At 39.5% G+C, this 16027-nt stretch overlaps 1 protein-coding gene across 1 annotated transcript in view; it reads right to left on the bottom strand.

The window, feature by feature from the left end:
* The window catches only part of LOC126266965 (palmitoyltransferase ZDHHC16B), a 73940-nt gene that overhangs the window by 15956 nt on the left and 41957 nt on the right, over positions 1-16027 (bottom strand). Inside the window, exon 7 of the mRNA XM_049971692.1 lies at positions 5674-5791. Within this exon, the coding sequence (XP_049827649.1) occupies positions 5674-5791 (118 nt within the window). The remainder of the gene's footprint in view (positions 1-5673; positions 5792-16027) is intronic.

Below are 16027 nucleotides of genomic sequence, written 5' to 3' on the forward strand. Positions count from 1 at the left end.
AATTTTTGGCTTTTCAAGCACCTTGCAATGTCAGAAAAATAAGTTCTTATTGTTAAGTGACTAAGTCTAAACTTGGTGCATTGATAAGTCAAATTATACTGTAAATTCAATCGACTCACTCCAAGTTCTTACAAATTCTGTTGATTTCTTCATCCACCCCTCTTCCTGAGGTTCTGCCACCTCACTGTGCTTTATGTCATTGCGTGTTAGAACATCGGGCTGTAATTCAGATGTGGTGTACCTCAGATGCATTGAGTTATACCTCTTCCCATTCCTTTGCTTCTGTGGTAGCCTATCACAATGTTGTAGCATTCATCAGTAGTACTCCACTGTGCATACACTTTACAAAGTCAATGCTCAAGCTATTCATCCAAGTTCCAAATGAATATAAAATAGTGTAACTTTTCAAAACTTCTCTCTCCTGTTTGTATAATAATAAATACATTTTGAAACCTGGCAGAAGTTGAAACATGGCACATAAATGTTGGGCTGATAACTTTCACAGTTCCCTTTTATGCACCAATGTGTATAAATCCGTATGATGCTACTGTGGGTTACGATGAGAACTGCAAAGATCTAGCTGCCAAGACTCATCTCATTTTTCCTCCTAACTATTTAGTTGCACTTTCTTTACTTAATATAGTGCACACCTCCATAGAAGACATGGATGAGCCATGTAACAGGCCCTGTGGGAAGCCATTTGTGGGTGCCGAATACTTCCCTAGGGACAGAATGAACTCTAATGGGGAGCTACCAAGGCAGAGGGCAGCAGCCTCAGCACGTATCAGCAGATACAATCTGTGGCCAGACTGCTTCATGAACCGCGACACTATACTGTAGTGTGCAACTCCAAGTTATTACAATTGCAGTCTTGTTCTCCAGGAGATAATTTTTAAAAGAATTATGTTTGGGAGTAATGCAGTGTGTCAGGTCAATGCAAAATAAATTATTTTACAAGCCATTATCTATGTTTAAAGAACAACTTGATAGTGCATTTTTCACTTTAAAGCCTTCAGAAAACGATGGAGAGAGTCATGCTGGGAAAAGGATAGCTAGAATGCACTTTTCAGGTGGTAAACCTGGGTAGCAATTATTGTCAAAGCTTTTCTATTTTTTGAAGGCAGAAATAGCATCATCTGGATGGAAGATCACATGAAAAAGTTTATCTCCCCTGACGCAGGAAAGCCCCTTATCTGATTTTTTTCTGGAGAAAGGAATTTTTTATGCTTAGATGATTTTTTTAATGTTATAGAAGCAATATTTTTACACATATATATGTAACTGTTTTCAAAATATACTTTGTACTCATGCCTTCTTTTATGGCCTAAAATAATTTTGAAATATTCACCATTGTAATAAATTAACTGATAATTCAACAAGTACCATACAAAATAACGGTACTATCATTCAGTTGTTCAGTGGAATATAACTAAACACACACTTGTGTGTATTCTGATACTCACAAGCTGCTTCACACTGCTACATTTGATTGTTGATATTTTGATTAATGATGCATGTGAGGCGGTAGCACTTTTTAACATTACAAAGTGCGTAAACGAGGTTTCCATTGAGCAAAACTACTTCTGTTGCAAATAAGCACAGTAAAGTTAATGTACACAGCTGTAACCAGTGGTTCTGAAAGGGTTTTATTACAGACCCAACAGTGACTATGCATTTGAGAGGAGGACTGAGATGACTAGATGACTGTCACTCTTACCTTATCCATTCCTTGCAGGTCTTTCAAGCAGATCTAAGATGCCATTAAATTATCCTGATGTTCATTGATTATATTTCCTTTTATTGTTTTCATATTTGTAAATCACAGTCATGTGAGCTTCCTGTTGGTTTGCAAGATCAATAGAAGTGAATAAATTTGGGGTTAATCTGGGCCCATATTACCAATTCAGTAGACAGGTATCTTTATCCAGTTATTAATCCTGAGTGATTTTGTAAGAACCAGGACTCAGAACTCATTTACCAGTGCCTTTCACTTCCTGTTATGTGATCCGTTGTGAGAAAAATTTGATTACGTATCAGAATTTATAGGGATCAATCCGTGTCCTGATCAGTCCAGCCAGAACAGATTGCAGAAACAAATGAAAGGTTTATTAGCTCGTCAGCATCTTGCAAAAGGTACTGCAGTGAACTTTGATATCATTTATCACTAACTTTGACTGCATAATTCTTTGGCCTGAGACTAATCTACAGAGTACTATGCCCACATAAGCACATAAGATACCTTCTCACACAAGCCAAGTGATACACATTCTCTGCACAGTGGCTCATACCTGGTGGGGTGCACACCCCACCACAATGGTCATCCTGTACTGATCAGCTGATGCACCTCAATAAAGATTAAAGCATAATCACAGTGACGTTATGGTAGCACTCACCAAATTAAACGAATACAGTACCACTGCATTAGAATGATGCCTCCAACAATGAGCAATGCTCTGTTCTTGAAATTACTGAGATGTCTCTCCATATTTGGCACCAGTCACAAACAGACAAATTTAATTTGCAGAGGATTCAAACTCTGGAGTGTCCCATTGTTAATTAGCTCACATACATGAGCTCCTTTGAGCCAATTATTGTTTCTGTACTGAAACAAAAAGCACAGAGCTGAACAGAAGCATTTCTGTATAGCCCAGTTTACCAACTGAGCAAACACTTTGAAATTCCTCACACACAAATTTCCCACACAATCACTTCATGCAGCACCCATTCGTGTCTCAAACATGAATTTTTGAAAGGTAGGGCAGAGGAAGTAGTGGAGTAAAGTTGTGATGGTGGACCACGTGTCTTGCATGGATAGCTCAGTCATTCAGAGCATAACTAGCAAAAAACAAGGTTTGTGATCCAGTCCAGCACACACTTTTTAACTGCCAGGGAGTTTCATGAAACACCAAATTTTGACACCACATTCCATGTAAATTAATTGGCCAGGTATGCTTAAAATATTCACAGACAAGCAAAAAAATTGCTGGTCTACAATATGCGCGTAGCACCTTCTGCTGGCCCAATCCAGCAGCAGAATTGTCATACTTCCTCCGTTTTGAGTGTTTATAGCAAAGAGAGTTACTATAATGCAAGTTCGCCAGTTTGTCAGGCTGTATGTACTCAACAAGTATAAAATGCATTTGGCTATCAAGACAGCAACATCTAAAGCCTTCAGTGACTACAGTAGGAGAATATTGCTGAAAGCACTCTCACAAAGGCCAAAGAAATTCTGGCCATGTTAATGTTACCAAAATTAGTGTCCAGTCTTCCAGGGGTGAGTCACGAACTGAAATTGATGTTATCAAAGCAAAATCAAAAATTCTTAACTCCACTTTTAAAAGATGCCTTACAATGAAAAACCCAGGCGTACTGCTACAATTTAAATTCCCTGTCACAGAAAAGATGAGGGAAATAGATATTGGCATCAGTGGTGTGAGGAAACAACTGAAATTGTTAAAATAGAACAAAGCACCAGATCCCGTTGGAATCCCTACCAAAGTCTATAACCAATTTGTAGCTATTAACTATTATCTACAGCACATACACCTAACATGAACTGTGCCCCACAGTTGCAGAAAGCAGTCACACCTGTACACTATACAAAAAGAGTAGCAGAAGTGACCCACAAAAGTACCATCCAATATTCTCAACATCTATTTGTTGTAGAATGTTAGAACATATACTGGGCTCAAACACAATGAGGTATCATTGTCCTCTCAGTGGGCACCACAGCCTTGATAAATCCAAAGGAGGACATTGTTCCACAAGGCTATATATTAAATTACTTTATTGTGTACAAGTAGTTTCAGGCACAGCCCGTTCTTAAGTGCATCTATAGGAACAGATGTGGGTGTATCATCCTTGTCACATTAAAACGTTGCACGCCATGCATATTTATGCATAGCACTGTTGTCAACTTTCATCATCTTGAAACAGATAGGTAAAAGTCACACTTACACATACTTGCTCATGCAACTGACAAGTCAGTACCTTGCTTACTACGTGTTCATATCAGCTGCATATGCAAGTGTGATTTATAGCTACACATTTCAAGATGATGAACACTGACAACTGTGCTACGCTCAAATACACATAGCACGTAATTTTTTGATAAGACAAGGATGATGTACCCACACCTGTTGCTACAGATGCAACTGACAATGAGAGCTTGGAGTAAAGCAATTTAATATACGCCTGGTGGAACTATGTACTCATTCATAGTGAGGTGTGTCTAACAGAATGGCCTCCTCCAGACCAACTAGCATGGCTTCCGAGAACAGCAGTCTTGAGAAACCCAGCTTGCTCTTTTTTCACTTGAAATACCAAAAGTTATGGGTCAAGGCAGTGCAGTACACACAGTATTTCTCAATTTCCAAAAAAGCATTTGACTCAGTACCATACCTGCATGATCATATGGGATATCAAGTGAAATTTGTGACTGGATTGTGGATTTCTGGTAGGCAGTACGCAGCATGTAATCTTGGATGGGTAGTCACTGATAGATGCAGAAGCACCTTCAGGTATGTTCCGAGGAAGTGTGTGGAGACCCTTGCTGTTCATGTTGTTTATCAATGACATTGTGAATAATATTAATAGAAACCTGAAAGTTTTTACAAGTGATGCAGTTATCTATAATAAAGTACTCTCTACAAGAAACTGCATAAATATTTAGTCAAATATTGATAAGATTTCAAAATCATTCAAAGGTTGGCAACTTGCTTTAGATGTTTAGAAATGTAAAACCGTGCACTTCACAAAATGAAAAATCATACTATCCTATGACTATGGTGTCAGTGAGTTACATATGGAATCGGGCAATTCCTACAAATACCTGCGTGTAACAATCTGTAGGGATATGAAATGAAATGATCACACAGGCTCAGCTGTAGGTACAGTGGGTGGCAGGCTACAGTTAATTGGAGAATACGAGGAAGATACAATCAGTCTACAAAGAAGACTGCATACAAAACACTTGTGCAACCCATCCTAGAATACTGCCTCTATTGTTCAGGACTCATATCAAATACAACTAACAGGGGATATTTAAAGCACACATAGAAGGGCACAGCACATACGAGCACAGGTTTGTTTTACCGGTGGGACACAGTCACAGTGATGTAGAAGAAACTGAACTGGCAGACACTTGAACGTAGACATAAACTACCCCGTGAAAACCTGCCTAGAAAGTTTTTACGACCAACTTTAAGTGATGAATCTAGCAGTATACTACAATACCTAGATGTCACTCCCCTAGGGATTGTGAAGATAAGATTAAACTTACTACAGAGCACACAAGGCATGTAAACAGTGATTCTTCCCGTACTCCATACATGGGTAAAATGGTGTAACAGCCCTAACAACTGGGATAATAAGACATACCCTCTGCTTTGTGCTTCACAGTCATTTGCAGAATATGAATGTAGATGTAGAACAAGACCCAGATTATATCTGATGCATTAGCTCCAATTATTTCCAAAATACAGATAATAACAAAACAAATATGCAGAGCAATAATACTGAAGCAATATATGAAGCAAAGTTCACATATATTTACTGTTCCTACTACTTTGCCTTTTGTACAGAATGAAGTGCAGTCATGAGCACAAATAAATAAATTTGTCTTTAGGTAAATATAAATTTTAATATCTGAAATGAGCCAATTTTTATACTAACCCACATTTACAAATGCCATATATAACATACAGTTCTTCCTCCATGATCTTTGATGTTTTGGATGTATTTCTTCTTTCCCTTCATCAAGTGAGGAGCTTAATTCAACCATCATTTCTGTCTAAGAACAAAGAGAAGAAATAAACATTAATTTCAGCTCGTATTCATTCCACCTTTACAGACCAGCAGAGACTCTGCACAACAGCTACTTCTCGCTTATCAGATTACAGCAGAAACATTAGTACACAAAAGTCGTTCGTAAGGCAACACTGCTAACCCGCAAAACAGAGCAGAATGGTTTTTCTCATTAAAGTCATTCATTAGCTACATAGCTTTAAGTTCTTCACAACTTTTTCCTTATTTTTTTCCTTAAGCCTACTGATATTGCCATATAATCACTAGATCTATTCCTCTGACTTTCTTGACTGCAAGATAAGAGTGATGGGTTATTTTCTGTATCTTTATTTTATCCTGTGTTGCAATGGAACTAAGACAAAGGAAGTATTCATAAAGAAAAAGTAAGTGGTGAGATTACAGTGTAAAGTAAGTAACTGCACATCTTGCAGAATCTTCTTCAAAAATCACTGAATTCTTACACTCACATCCCAACACATTTACTTACTGATACAATTTGTTGATACTAATAAAAATCCTTTCATCTTAACTGTGACATCTACAACACACTACAAACACACACACACACACACACACACACACACACACACACACACACACACATTTCCATGTCAACTTTGGTTCCTTGTCTGGGTTCAGAGTGGGGCTTTGTATTATGTATAGAAAGTCTCAACAAATGCCAATCTAACAGACACAATGCAGAGACTCACTAAGAAAATCCTTTAGACAATCAGTCTATAATTTATCCAATTATGCAGATCCAACAATTGAAGATTCCTATTAGCTGCATAACAAGCAGCTACACTTATTGTAAATGGGCCTGTGTTCCTACGACAAAGAGGTAGTTTATGTTTTATAAGAAATATCGGTGTAGTCCTGCATACATTACTTTAAGAATGGAAGATAAACTGTAATTATAGAGTGTTAATTTCACAGCAGCAACTTTTTTTAAAAAAGAAATAATGGGTTCTCTGATAATCTTACTATTCCAAAGCAGCAATATTTTTTTTTTAAATTAATGGGTTCTCTGTTAATCTTACCGTGTTATGTTCTGATCAAGAAAATACATATAGTTCAGACCAGTTGAAAAATAGTTAATTATTAATCCAGTCTCAAATAGCTGAATTGCTTTGTTAATGTATACACTGACATGTTCAACCCATTGATGAAGTTTTTTATTCACAAGGCAATCAATTGAACATGATGAATAGATGAATTAAAAAATATCAATTTGAAAGTTTATCCTATATCCTCTTCATAGCTTCTTACCCACAAACACCGACTAATATGTCATATTCTCTCCTCCTCCATTTGATCAACATGTCTTCTACTTTCAAGATAGCCAGAAGAATCCCACCTCATTGCTCAACCAGATTGCTCCACTAGGGCTGTAATTCCCTGAAGTCTAGTCCTGAAATGAGATGTCCTCTCATCTCTCCTCAGAACAAAAATATAGTTACACCCACACCCCTTTCAGCAGATTTTACAGACCATGGCCAATACTGCTGAGGTAGCATAGCACAAGAAATCTGCCAGTTAGTTGAATTAGCTGATACCTTGGCCTATTGTTGCACTGCCTAGGTCCCTATGTAACCAGAGGCGGGGCCTGGTCATAAAAAAGTTGGGAAATTTACAGCATAAACTGCAACTCAGAACTAGCAATATGTTGTCTTAGATTGCACGCCAGCAAATGGCCTGATGTGGGTCACCATGTCAACTACATCCAGCTGCTACTGCTACTAGCTGATGATCTATGGACCGCTCCTAGACATAATGCCACTGGAACTTTAACTACTACAATCCAATTGGGTCCATCTTCAGGATGACACCAATTGGACTCTGTATCTCCAGTTTGAAGTCTCCAGTTTGAAGTCTGCACACCATTGCACCTCACTCCTCACCCACTGCCAAGCCACAGGTTGTCCATTGTACACACACACACACACACACACACACACACACACACACACACACACACACACACACACACACACACGCAACAGGCTTGCGTCCACCCACCATGTCACTACATTACATAAACTTGCATAGGTAGCTGGATGTACTGAACAATGACAGGCCCTTGTCCAGTTCATCAGTATTCATCCTAGATGCTAGTGCCACTAAGCTAATTTCTCCTTTTTTGGACAAGCACATGATGATGAGTTAGCATTTGTGGACTACTGTAACCGGCAGTGACAGTGACGTTGAGCTATCACAGCTGTGAGATAAACCCTTACTTACAAGCCATCCACTGGCATTCTGATACTTTCATAGATGAAGCACTTAAAACTGCTCAGATTTCCAAAATCATGCAGGAAACCAACAGGTGGTGGGAGGCTCTGTCAACAGTGTCACACTTCCCATAAGCACAATGGGAAATCCAGGGCACACTTAGGCCACTCCGGTAACCATGTTATGTCGCACTGATGTCCTTCCCTCAACACAACAGGATAGAAGTACATGCCCACACCAGCAATACTTTGAGTGTTTCTGGATGTACTCTCTCTTTTAGTTCAATTTTCAAGAATGTTCCGAGTTCTCTATCTAAAGAGAACTTCAATCAGTGCTACTTACTTTCTTGTTCTCGGTGTTTTCACTGGAATCCTCACACCCACTGCCCCCCCCCCCCCCCCCCCCCCCCAGTTAGCTACCTGTGTCTTTTACGGCATTAAAGATCACATTAAAAGTGTGCATCAGTTGCCCACCACAAGGCAGTATAGGCACAATGGGAAGTCTTGCTCTACCATTTCCTCCTCTGATGGACCTCATCGAAGTTCACCAAATGAAGTAGTGCAGTCTAGTGAAACATTAACTCAACTGGGAACAGGTAAGACTGCCAAATTGTTATTAATGCGACGAGTAAATGGATAAGGGCCCTTTAGGGTGGATACCAATGTACCATCTTCTATGACAAATAGTACTACCTCTGTTGTGTTATGGTCCCCCTCGCTCCAACTATTTCATTGGAGAGTGACTGTATATAGTGGCCATGACATACAGGTGAAAGGTACTTTTGCTACAGAACTCTTATAAAAATGTTTCAAGGAAACTCTCATTCTTAGTCATTACTTCTGGTAATGCAGAAAAAACTGTTTGGGTTAGATGCAATAAAACAGTTCGGTTTCTCCATTTTGGAAAATGTGCATTTGGTGTCCACAGAGATTACATTTCAGGGCACTGAAGCATTAATTGCCTCATATTTGGATCTGTTCACCTCTGGCTTAGGGTGGGCTACAGCTGCAGGAGTCAAAATTCATTATTTAAAACCCGGGTCCATGCCTCACTTCTTGCAGATGTGCCTGGTTCTAAATTTCCTGTGGGATCTAATCAAAGCAGAATTGGATAGGTAGATGACGTTGATGCAATTACCCCAGTCTCCTCGACCGAAGGGACTTCTTCCTTCATAACAGTAAAGAAGGCAGATGGCTCTCCAATTATGTGGTGACTTTAAAGCTATTTAGCTGCAGTCATTGTAGATATTTTTCCAATTTCACACTCAGAAGATCTGTTTTCAAGTTTGAAAAAGGTTACTGTTACACTAATGTTGACTTGCCGCAAGTGCACTTGCACTTACCATTACAGCCAGAATCCTCAGAAACTGTTGGTACTTAACATCCCCTTTGGTCTCTACCTGTATAACCAGCTACCATTTGGTATTTCCAGTGCCCCGGCAGTATTCCAGCATTATTTGTAACAACTGGTACAGGACACTTCTTTGTGCTGCAATTATTTGAATGACATAATTACAGGGCTGTCCACTAGTGAGCGTCTTTGGAACTTGCAACTTTTGTTTTCTTGATTAACTGATGCAAGTCTCAAATTTAATCTCCAGAAGTGCAATTTATTCATCAGTCCACTGAATTCCTGGCATTTATAATCAGCAAGCAGGACACACATGGCAAAAAGAATATGCCCAGGCCAAAGTATCTGAAGGAACTGTAATCAGGGGACTGCCAGTTCAAAAATATGCGGGCCATGTGTCAACACTTGTTGAACATAATTTCATGAGGGTTGAAACCAAGGCACTATAGGGTTATTTGCATGACAAAACTGTTTTTGGGAAGAATGTGGAGGAGCATGTGCTGTGGTTAAGGGAACTGTTAAGAGATTATGCACAACACAACAGACACTAAATACAGATAAATGTCAGTTTATGTTACTATATTTAGGACATGTTATCGGTCATCAAGGAGTGTGAACAGATCCTAGGTTAATGAAGATCATACAAGATTTTCCAACACCTCAGAAGAAGAAAGTGTTACAGTCTTTTTAGGATTAGCAAATTGCTATAGAAAATTCATCTCAAAATTTGATAATTAGCATCATCTTTCACTCACTAGTTGAAAAAGTGTGTAGAATTCCAGCGGGCGGCCGAGTATTAACAATCATTTGAGACACAGAGAACTACTGACAACTAGTCTGCTGCTGGTTCTTCCCAATTATGAAAAAGTTAAAATTGTCTTTTGACACTAGCAGCCATACCCTTGGCTACACATTAAGTCAAGAAGTAGATGGGTTGGAAGATCTGACTATCTATGCCTGTGAATGAAGCAGAGAGAAATTCTTGTACCACGGAGAAGGAAATATTGGGCCTCCTTTATGATGAGACACTTCCAATGTTATTTTTATGATAAGAAATTTAAAGTTATAATGAAACATGTGGCATTAAATGGTTATTGGGATAAAGTACCCATCTAGCAGACTAACTAATATGCTAAGCACTGAAGATAAGCAAATTCAATTTTGAAGTAAGTTATAAACCTTTGCAAGAATCACGGGAGTGCAGATGGCTTCAGTAAGAAGTTTCGTGTATTACAGAGAGTAGGTCACTTCATGCATTATGGTATATTGTGCAAGATAACAAAACGTGGACCACATATTGTAGTTCTAGCCATGATGCAGGAGGAAGTATTGAAACAAGCAGTATGGGGGTCATGCCCACCCATTTAGCTGTGTGGTCTAATGCACTGCTTCCCGGGTGGGAAGGCATGCCGGTCTTCGGCATGAATCTGCCCAGCGGATTAGTGTCGAGGTCCGGTGTGCCAGCCAGTCTGCGGATCCTTTTTAAGGTGGTTTTCCATCTGCCTCACTGCAAACACTTTCTCCATGAACACGTGCATGTATGCATACAGCATAATTGCTCTACCACGCAAACAATGGGGTTGCGCTCATCTGGAGTGAGACATTCCCCGGGGGAGGGGGGGGGGGGGTGTCCACTGGGGGCAAAACCGCACAAGAACCCTGGGTTTGGTGTGGAGCTATGGAGTGGCGGTGGGGTGAGTGGACTGCTGTAGCCTGCTGTTGGGTTGTGTACCACTGAGGACTACGGCGGGGACAAAGCCTCTCCATTGTTTCTAAGTCTCCGTTTCCATACAATACAATACAATGGGGGTCACAGAACCACAGAATGGTACATATCTGAACAGTGCTGGTGGTGTGCACATAAACAGAATGTGGAACAAAATGTGAGGAACTGTACACTGTGTGCACAATGCGCTGAACTGAACCTTCAGCATATTCCATTGCAAAGATTACCAAAGGCTAGTAAGCCATTTGAAATTATTGGTATGAACATCCTACATACTTTTTTGCAAATGCAAGTAGGGTATCACTATGTGCTGACAGTAATAGACCATTTCTCATGCTACGTTGGAATGGTGGTTATCCTGAATCAGCAAGGCGACACAGTGGCACAGGCAATGGTTAATAATTGGTTGTTAAAGTTAGGTGTTCAAGAAATGTTATTTCCACATCAGGGCACCTATTTTATATAGGAACTGATGAAACATCTGTGTCATCTATTTGGAAGTTAAGAGCAAGCACACTGCATCTACAAGCAATTGGAATAACAGAGTGAGTGCATCGGATAACAGTAAAAATGTTAAGCCACTATGTAAATAGCCATCACAAGAATTTGGATACACTGTTGCTGTATATAGTTGCAGCTTGGAATTCTAAGTTCTGTCCTCATATGAAGTAGTATATGCCCAGACAATGTCACCAATGACCGTCGACTGACAGTTGATACTAAATTGGGGAAGAACAGATAGCCAGGACAATATTTCATGAGAACATTGCAGGATATATGGAAGCAGGTACAAAAGATCAAAACAAATGCACTTGAATGGCAGGGGCGAATGGGGCAGCAGAATGAAAAGCTAACTGAATAGTGAGTAGTAGAAGTCCATATGCTCCAAAAGGAAAGACAGACAAATTCCTCACACAGTATCAAGGTTCATATTAAATACTTTGACTTCATCAGTGAATATAAAGCTACAACCATCTATTCATGTTATAGTCATGAGCACATGGGCTATTTTGAGTCAGTTATTCGTTATGGCATAATCTTCTGGGGAAATTCAGCAAATGTAACTAGGCTCCTAGTATTACAAAAGAAAGTAATTAGAAACATGTGCATTGCAAAAAAATGGGAATCTTGTCAACCACTGTTAAAAAATTTGAAAATACTATCTATCCCCTGGTGGTGTTCCTATATAAAAATCAGCATACACTAGACACTTTCCATTTTGACCACAACTACAGCACTCGCCACAGAGATAACTTCAAACTTCCAACAAATCGTTTAAAACCTTATGCCCAAAACGCCAGAGTATATGGGGTTAAAAATTTTCAACGAAATAAAAGGCAGTAATATATTTAAGATGGAGCTTGATTCAATGAAAAGATTGCTCTTTACTCTTCTTGTGGAAAAAGTGTTGTTATTCTGTCAATGAATTCGTTGAGGACAGCTTCACAGTCTGAACACAGGGATTGTATTACATGTATTATTTTATGTACATGTGTAGCTGTCACTTAGAAATGTAAAATATAATGCAAACTTTTGTATTTCTCTTCAAAAAAAAGAGAAAAAAATTCTTTTGTAAACTCTGACATGTCTCCTGTACATCATATCAAATGATATGAAAATTGTACGCAATGAGATGAATAAATCACATATCACATTGGTCTCTTCACTGTCAGTACTGGCTCCAGTTCTAAAAAAAGGGGTAGGAGCTGGTAAGAAGAAGGCAACACAGGAGGTAGGACAAGCACTGTCCATACAAACTCCATACACATTACCGTACATGCTAAGGTGGAGGGTTAGGCTGTCATAAAAATTATAGAGTAATACGGATTTTAGTAGGTTTCATTACTCGCATTTACCTTCTGAAAGGTTTTGTTTTTATTAATATTTTTCACGAGATTGAATGAAGACATGAAGCATGGGGATGTGTGGAGTATTCAATGCAAGTTGTGTGTACTTATTCTTTGAGTACTGTTTATTTGTCTTGTTAGTGTACCAATCTGGAGGTTTTTTTTTTAGTTTTGTGATAAGACTATATGTGATGGATGATGCCATTTGCTTATTTTGTTGTGAAGTGTAAATGGAATGTAGTTACAAGTATTTTCAGGTGGTAGATTCCGGTAGCTTATGGAAAATGAACTTAATGCACAGCTGGCATGTACTGTAGCAGTGAAGAGAATGTAGCAATTGCATGGTTCTGGTGTGCAGTGATCTTGAACCCAGTTCATTTTAAGGTAAGAAAGAAGGGAAGGCTTGATTATTAAGTTGTCAGTAGACAAGCTGCAGCAATGGAAAATAGAGCCATCCAGGTTGATCCAAACTGTCACGGAGAAATGTTTGATGAAGCTATTCCTAGGATGCACAGGTATGGAGGAATTCCCACGAGAAATCCTTGCCATACAACTTTATTTTCGAGGACAAGGCATCAATGGATAAACACTGTATGTGATCCAGTTATAGTTATCAGGAATTATTATAATAGAGGGCAGCCTGAAGAGACAGAACATTTACAGCTGTGGGCAACACGCTGCTACTAAAATGGTATGGACAGTGACATCTCAGGACTGACTTCTTTGACTTCCGGCAACAATAAATGGCACTATGGCTCTGAATCTAGCATACCCACTACTTCATCTACCTGACAAACCTTTCAAAGCATACGCATTGAAAACAACATCTTCTGAAAATTATCTTGGATCCCACATTATTCAGCTCCCTGGATGAGCTTACAGCGGCACATAAGTGGTACATTAGCATAAAATAAATATTTCAACATATTCAGCAGTTTCACAGTAGATACCAAGTCCTAGTGGTAGGAATCTCAACTTCAGGTTCTATTGTAAACTGGGTTCTCACTTGTAGTGTCTTTGTCTTTGGTAGAGAGTCATCCACCAACCTGGACCCCGTGTCCAGACTGAGCAGATCACATCTGGGTCTTCCGTATACAGACCTGAGTGTATCTGTCTCCATGTGATGTGAGCTGGATTGGACCAACAGGAATGACTGACAGTGTAGGAAGTGTAAATAAGCAGTGGAACAATTTAAAGTGTACTATGTTATGTAATGTTTAAGCAATTCACAATTTTAGCAGCAGCCTCAGATTTGATAGACAGAATCTTCTACAGGGAGAAAGCGTGTTGTGCCAATACCCCTCCAAACAGACTTCACAACCTGTGGCCAGATGTGCCTGTTAGTTTCCTGTGGAATTCCTATGTCAAGGCCAGAATATTGCTGGAGTGGCATGGTGCAAGGGCTCAGTCCAACACAGTAGCTAGCTGAATTACCTCCAGTCTCAACCTGACACTGTGCTTCCTTAGTCCCTACGTAAATAGAGGTAGAGCCCAGTCATAAAAAAGCTGTGCAAATTTATCATAAATATTCACAGCTCAGAGCTAGCACTATGTTGCCTTCAACTGGGTGTCACCTGAGGGCCTCTGTTTCAGAGCCTGTGTCATACTAGCATGCCTCACTCCTGACCCACTCCATAGCCACTACCTGTCCAGAACACACATGCTCTTCTACAAAACACTCATGTCCTCTCTCCACTGATGCTGCATCTTTAGCAGAGGTCATGGGTTCTGAGTGCCTCCACATTGCTGCACAGTGCCTTTGTTTCACTCATAAGCATCTGACACTAATGGCATGCATGACAAGCACTCAGTTGCCATGCCATGTCAGCATTTGATACAGTGTTATTGCAGAATGATCATGATCACTGTGCTACAATGCATTGCAGTGTGGAGCATCTATTGTCATTGTCACAACAATACTCTCCACTGCTGAGGGTTGAAGGGTTCCAGCCCGAGTCACTTGCAACAACCATTGCATGGCATTCTCAATGAATCAAGATTGAAATTGCTGAGCAGGTATTTCTGATTTCACGACTGCGGAGTAACTGGTAGTACACACCCTTCATCCTAAACTGCATCCTGAATCGGCTTTCCTGACTTAAGTAATGCCTACACCTGTGGCAGCATCACAGTTTGTTCTTTCCACTTTTTTGAAAACAGGCCCTAGTTACATGCAGTGCCACTTTTAGTGGTGTTGCACACAGCAGCTAGCCACATATAGCTCCAAGCTGCAGCTACCAATGTATGTTGTTCTCATTTATCAATAGGTCAGGCAGAAAAACTAATACTTCTATTATTTTATTTTATTATGATGACAAATCCTGTATCACTTGAGCCAATCCCCAGATGAAAGAAAAAAAATAAATAAATAAAAAATAAAATAACAATAATGACAAGAAAACAAGAACATTTGGAATGTGTTCATATACACAGGAAAATAGCTGAATTCTTATGACGAATACAGGCATCAAGATAGGGGAGTACTACAAGAAATTAAAAATATTTATATTAATGGTCTCAGCTGCAAATTGTCACAAAGTATTACAAAGTTTTGATCGACTAGTGTTTAACCAGATCTGAATATGAACAAAAACTGATCACAACTAGTAATCATTTGTGACACTGTTGTTGCTGAGACTGTCACAACAAACATTAGGAAAAATAAGCAAATGTGCCACATGTGCAACATGTCATCTATTTTTGACTAAGAGTAATGCTAAGGAAATAGAACCAGGAGGAAAGTGGAGAATGCAGACCATGAGGAAGGAATATAGGAAGTTGTGGGTGAGCTAGGATAGAATTGAAAATAACCAGTTGGACTGTGAAGCTGGTGCATGACAAAAGGGTGTAATGGGGTAAGAACTGCAGGTATGTTGAGATTTGAATTTTATAGCAGAATGATAATAATGAAGTGAGTGACATGTAGCTGTCCACAGGGCAACTACCACAGCAACAAGCAAATGTAGAATGAGCTTAGTTGCACCTTCTGTTCTGTTCATTGTTATGCCTCTCCTCCATCTGTGGTGTTGCTTGCTGCAGTGAGATGCAGAACAGTTGAAGTCAGTAA

The sequence above is a fragment of the Schistocerca gregaria genome, chromosome 4, assembly GCF_023897955.1.
Source record: "Schistocerca gregaria isolate iqSchGreg1 chromosome 4, iqSchGreg1.2, whole genome shotgun sequence".
NCBI lineage: Eukaryota > Metazoa > Arthropoda > Insecta > Orthoptera > Acrididae > Schistocerca > Schistocerca gregaria.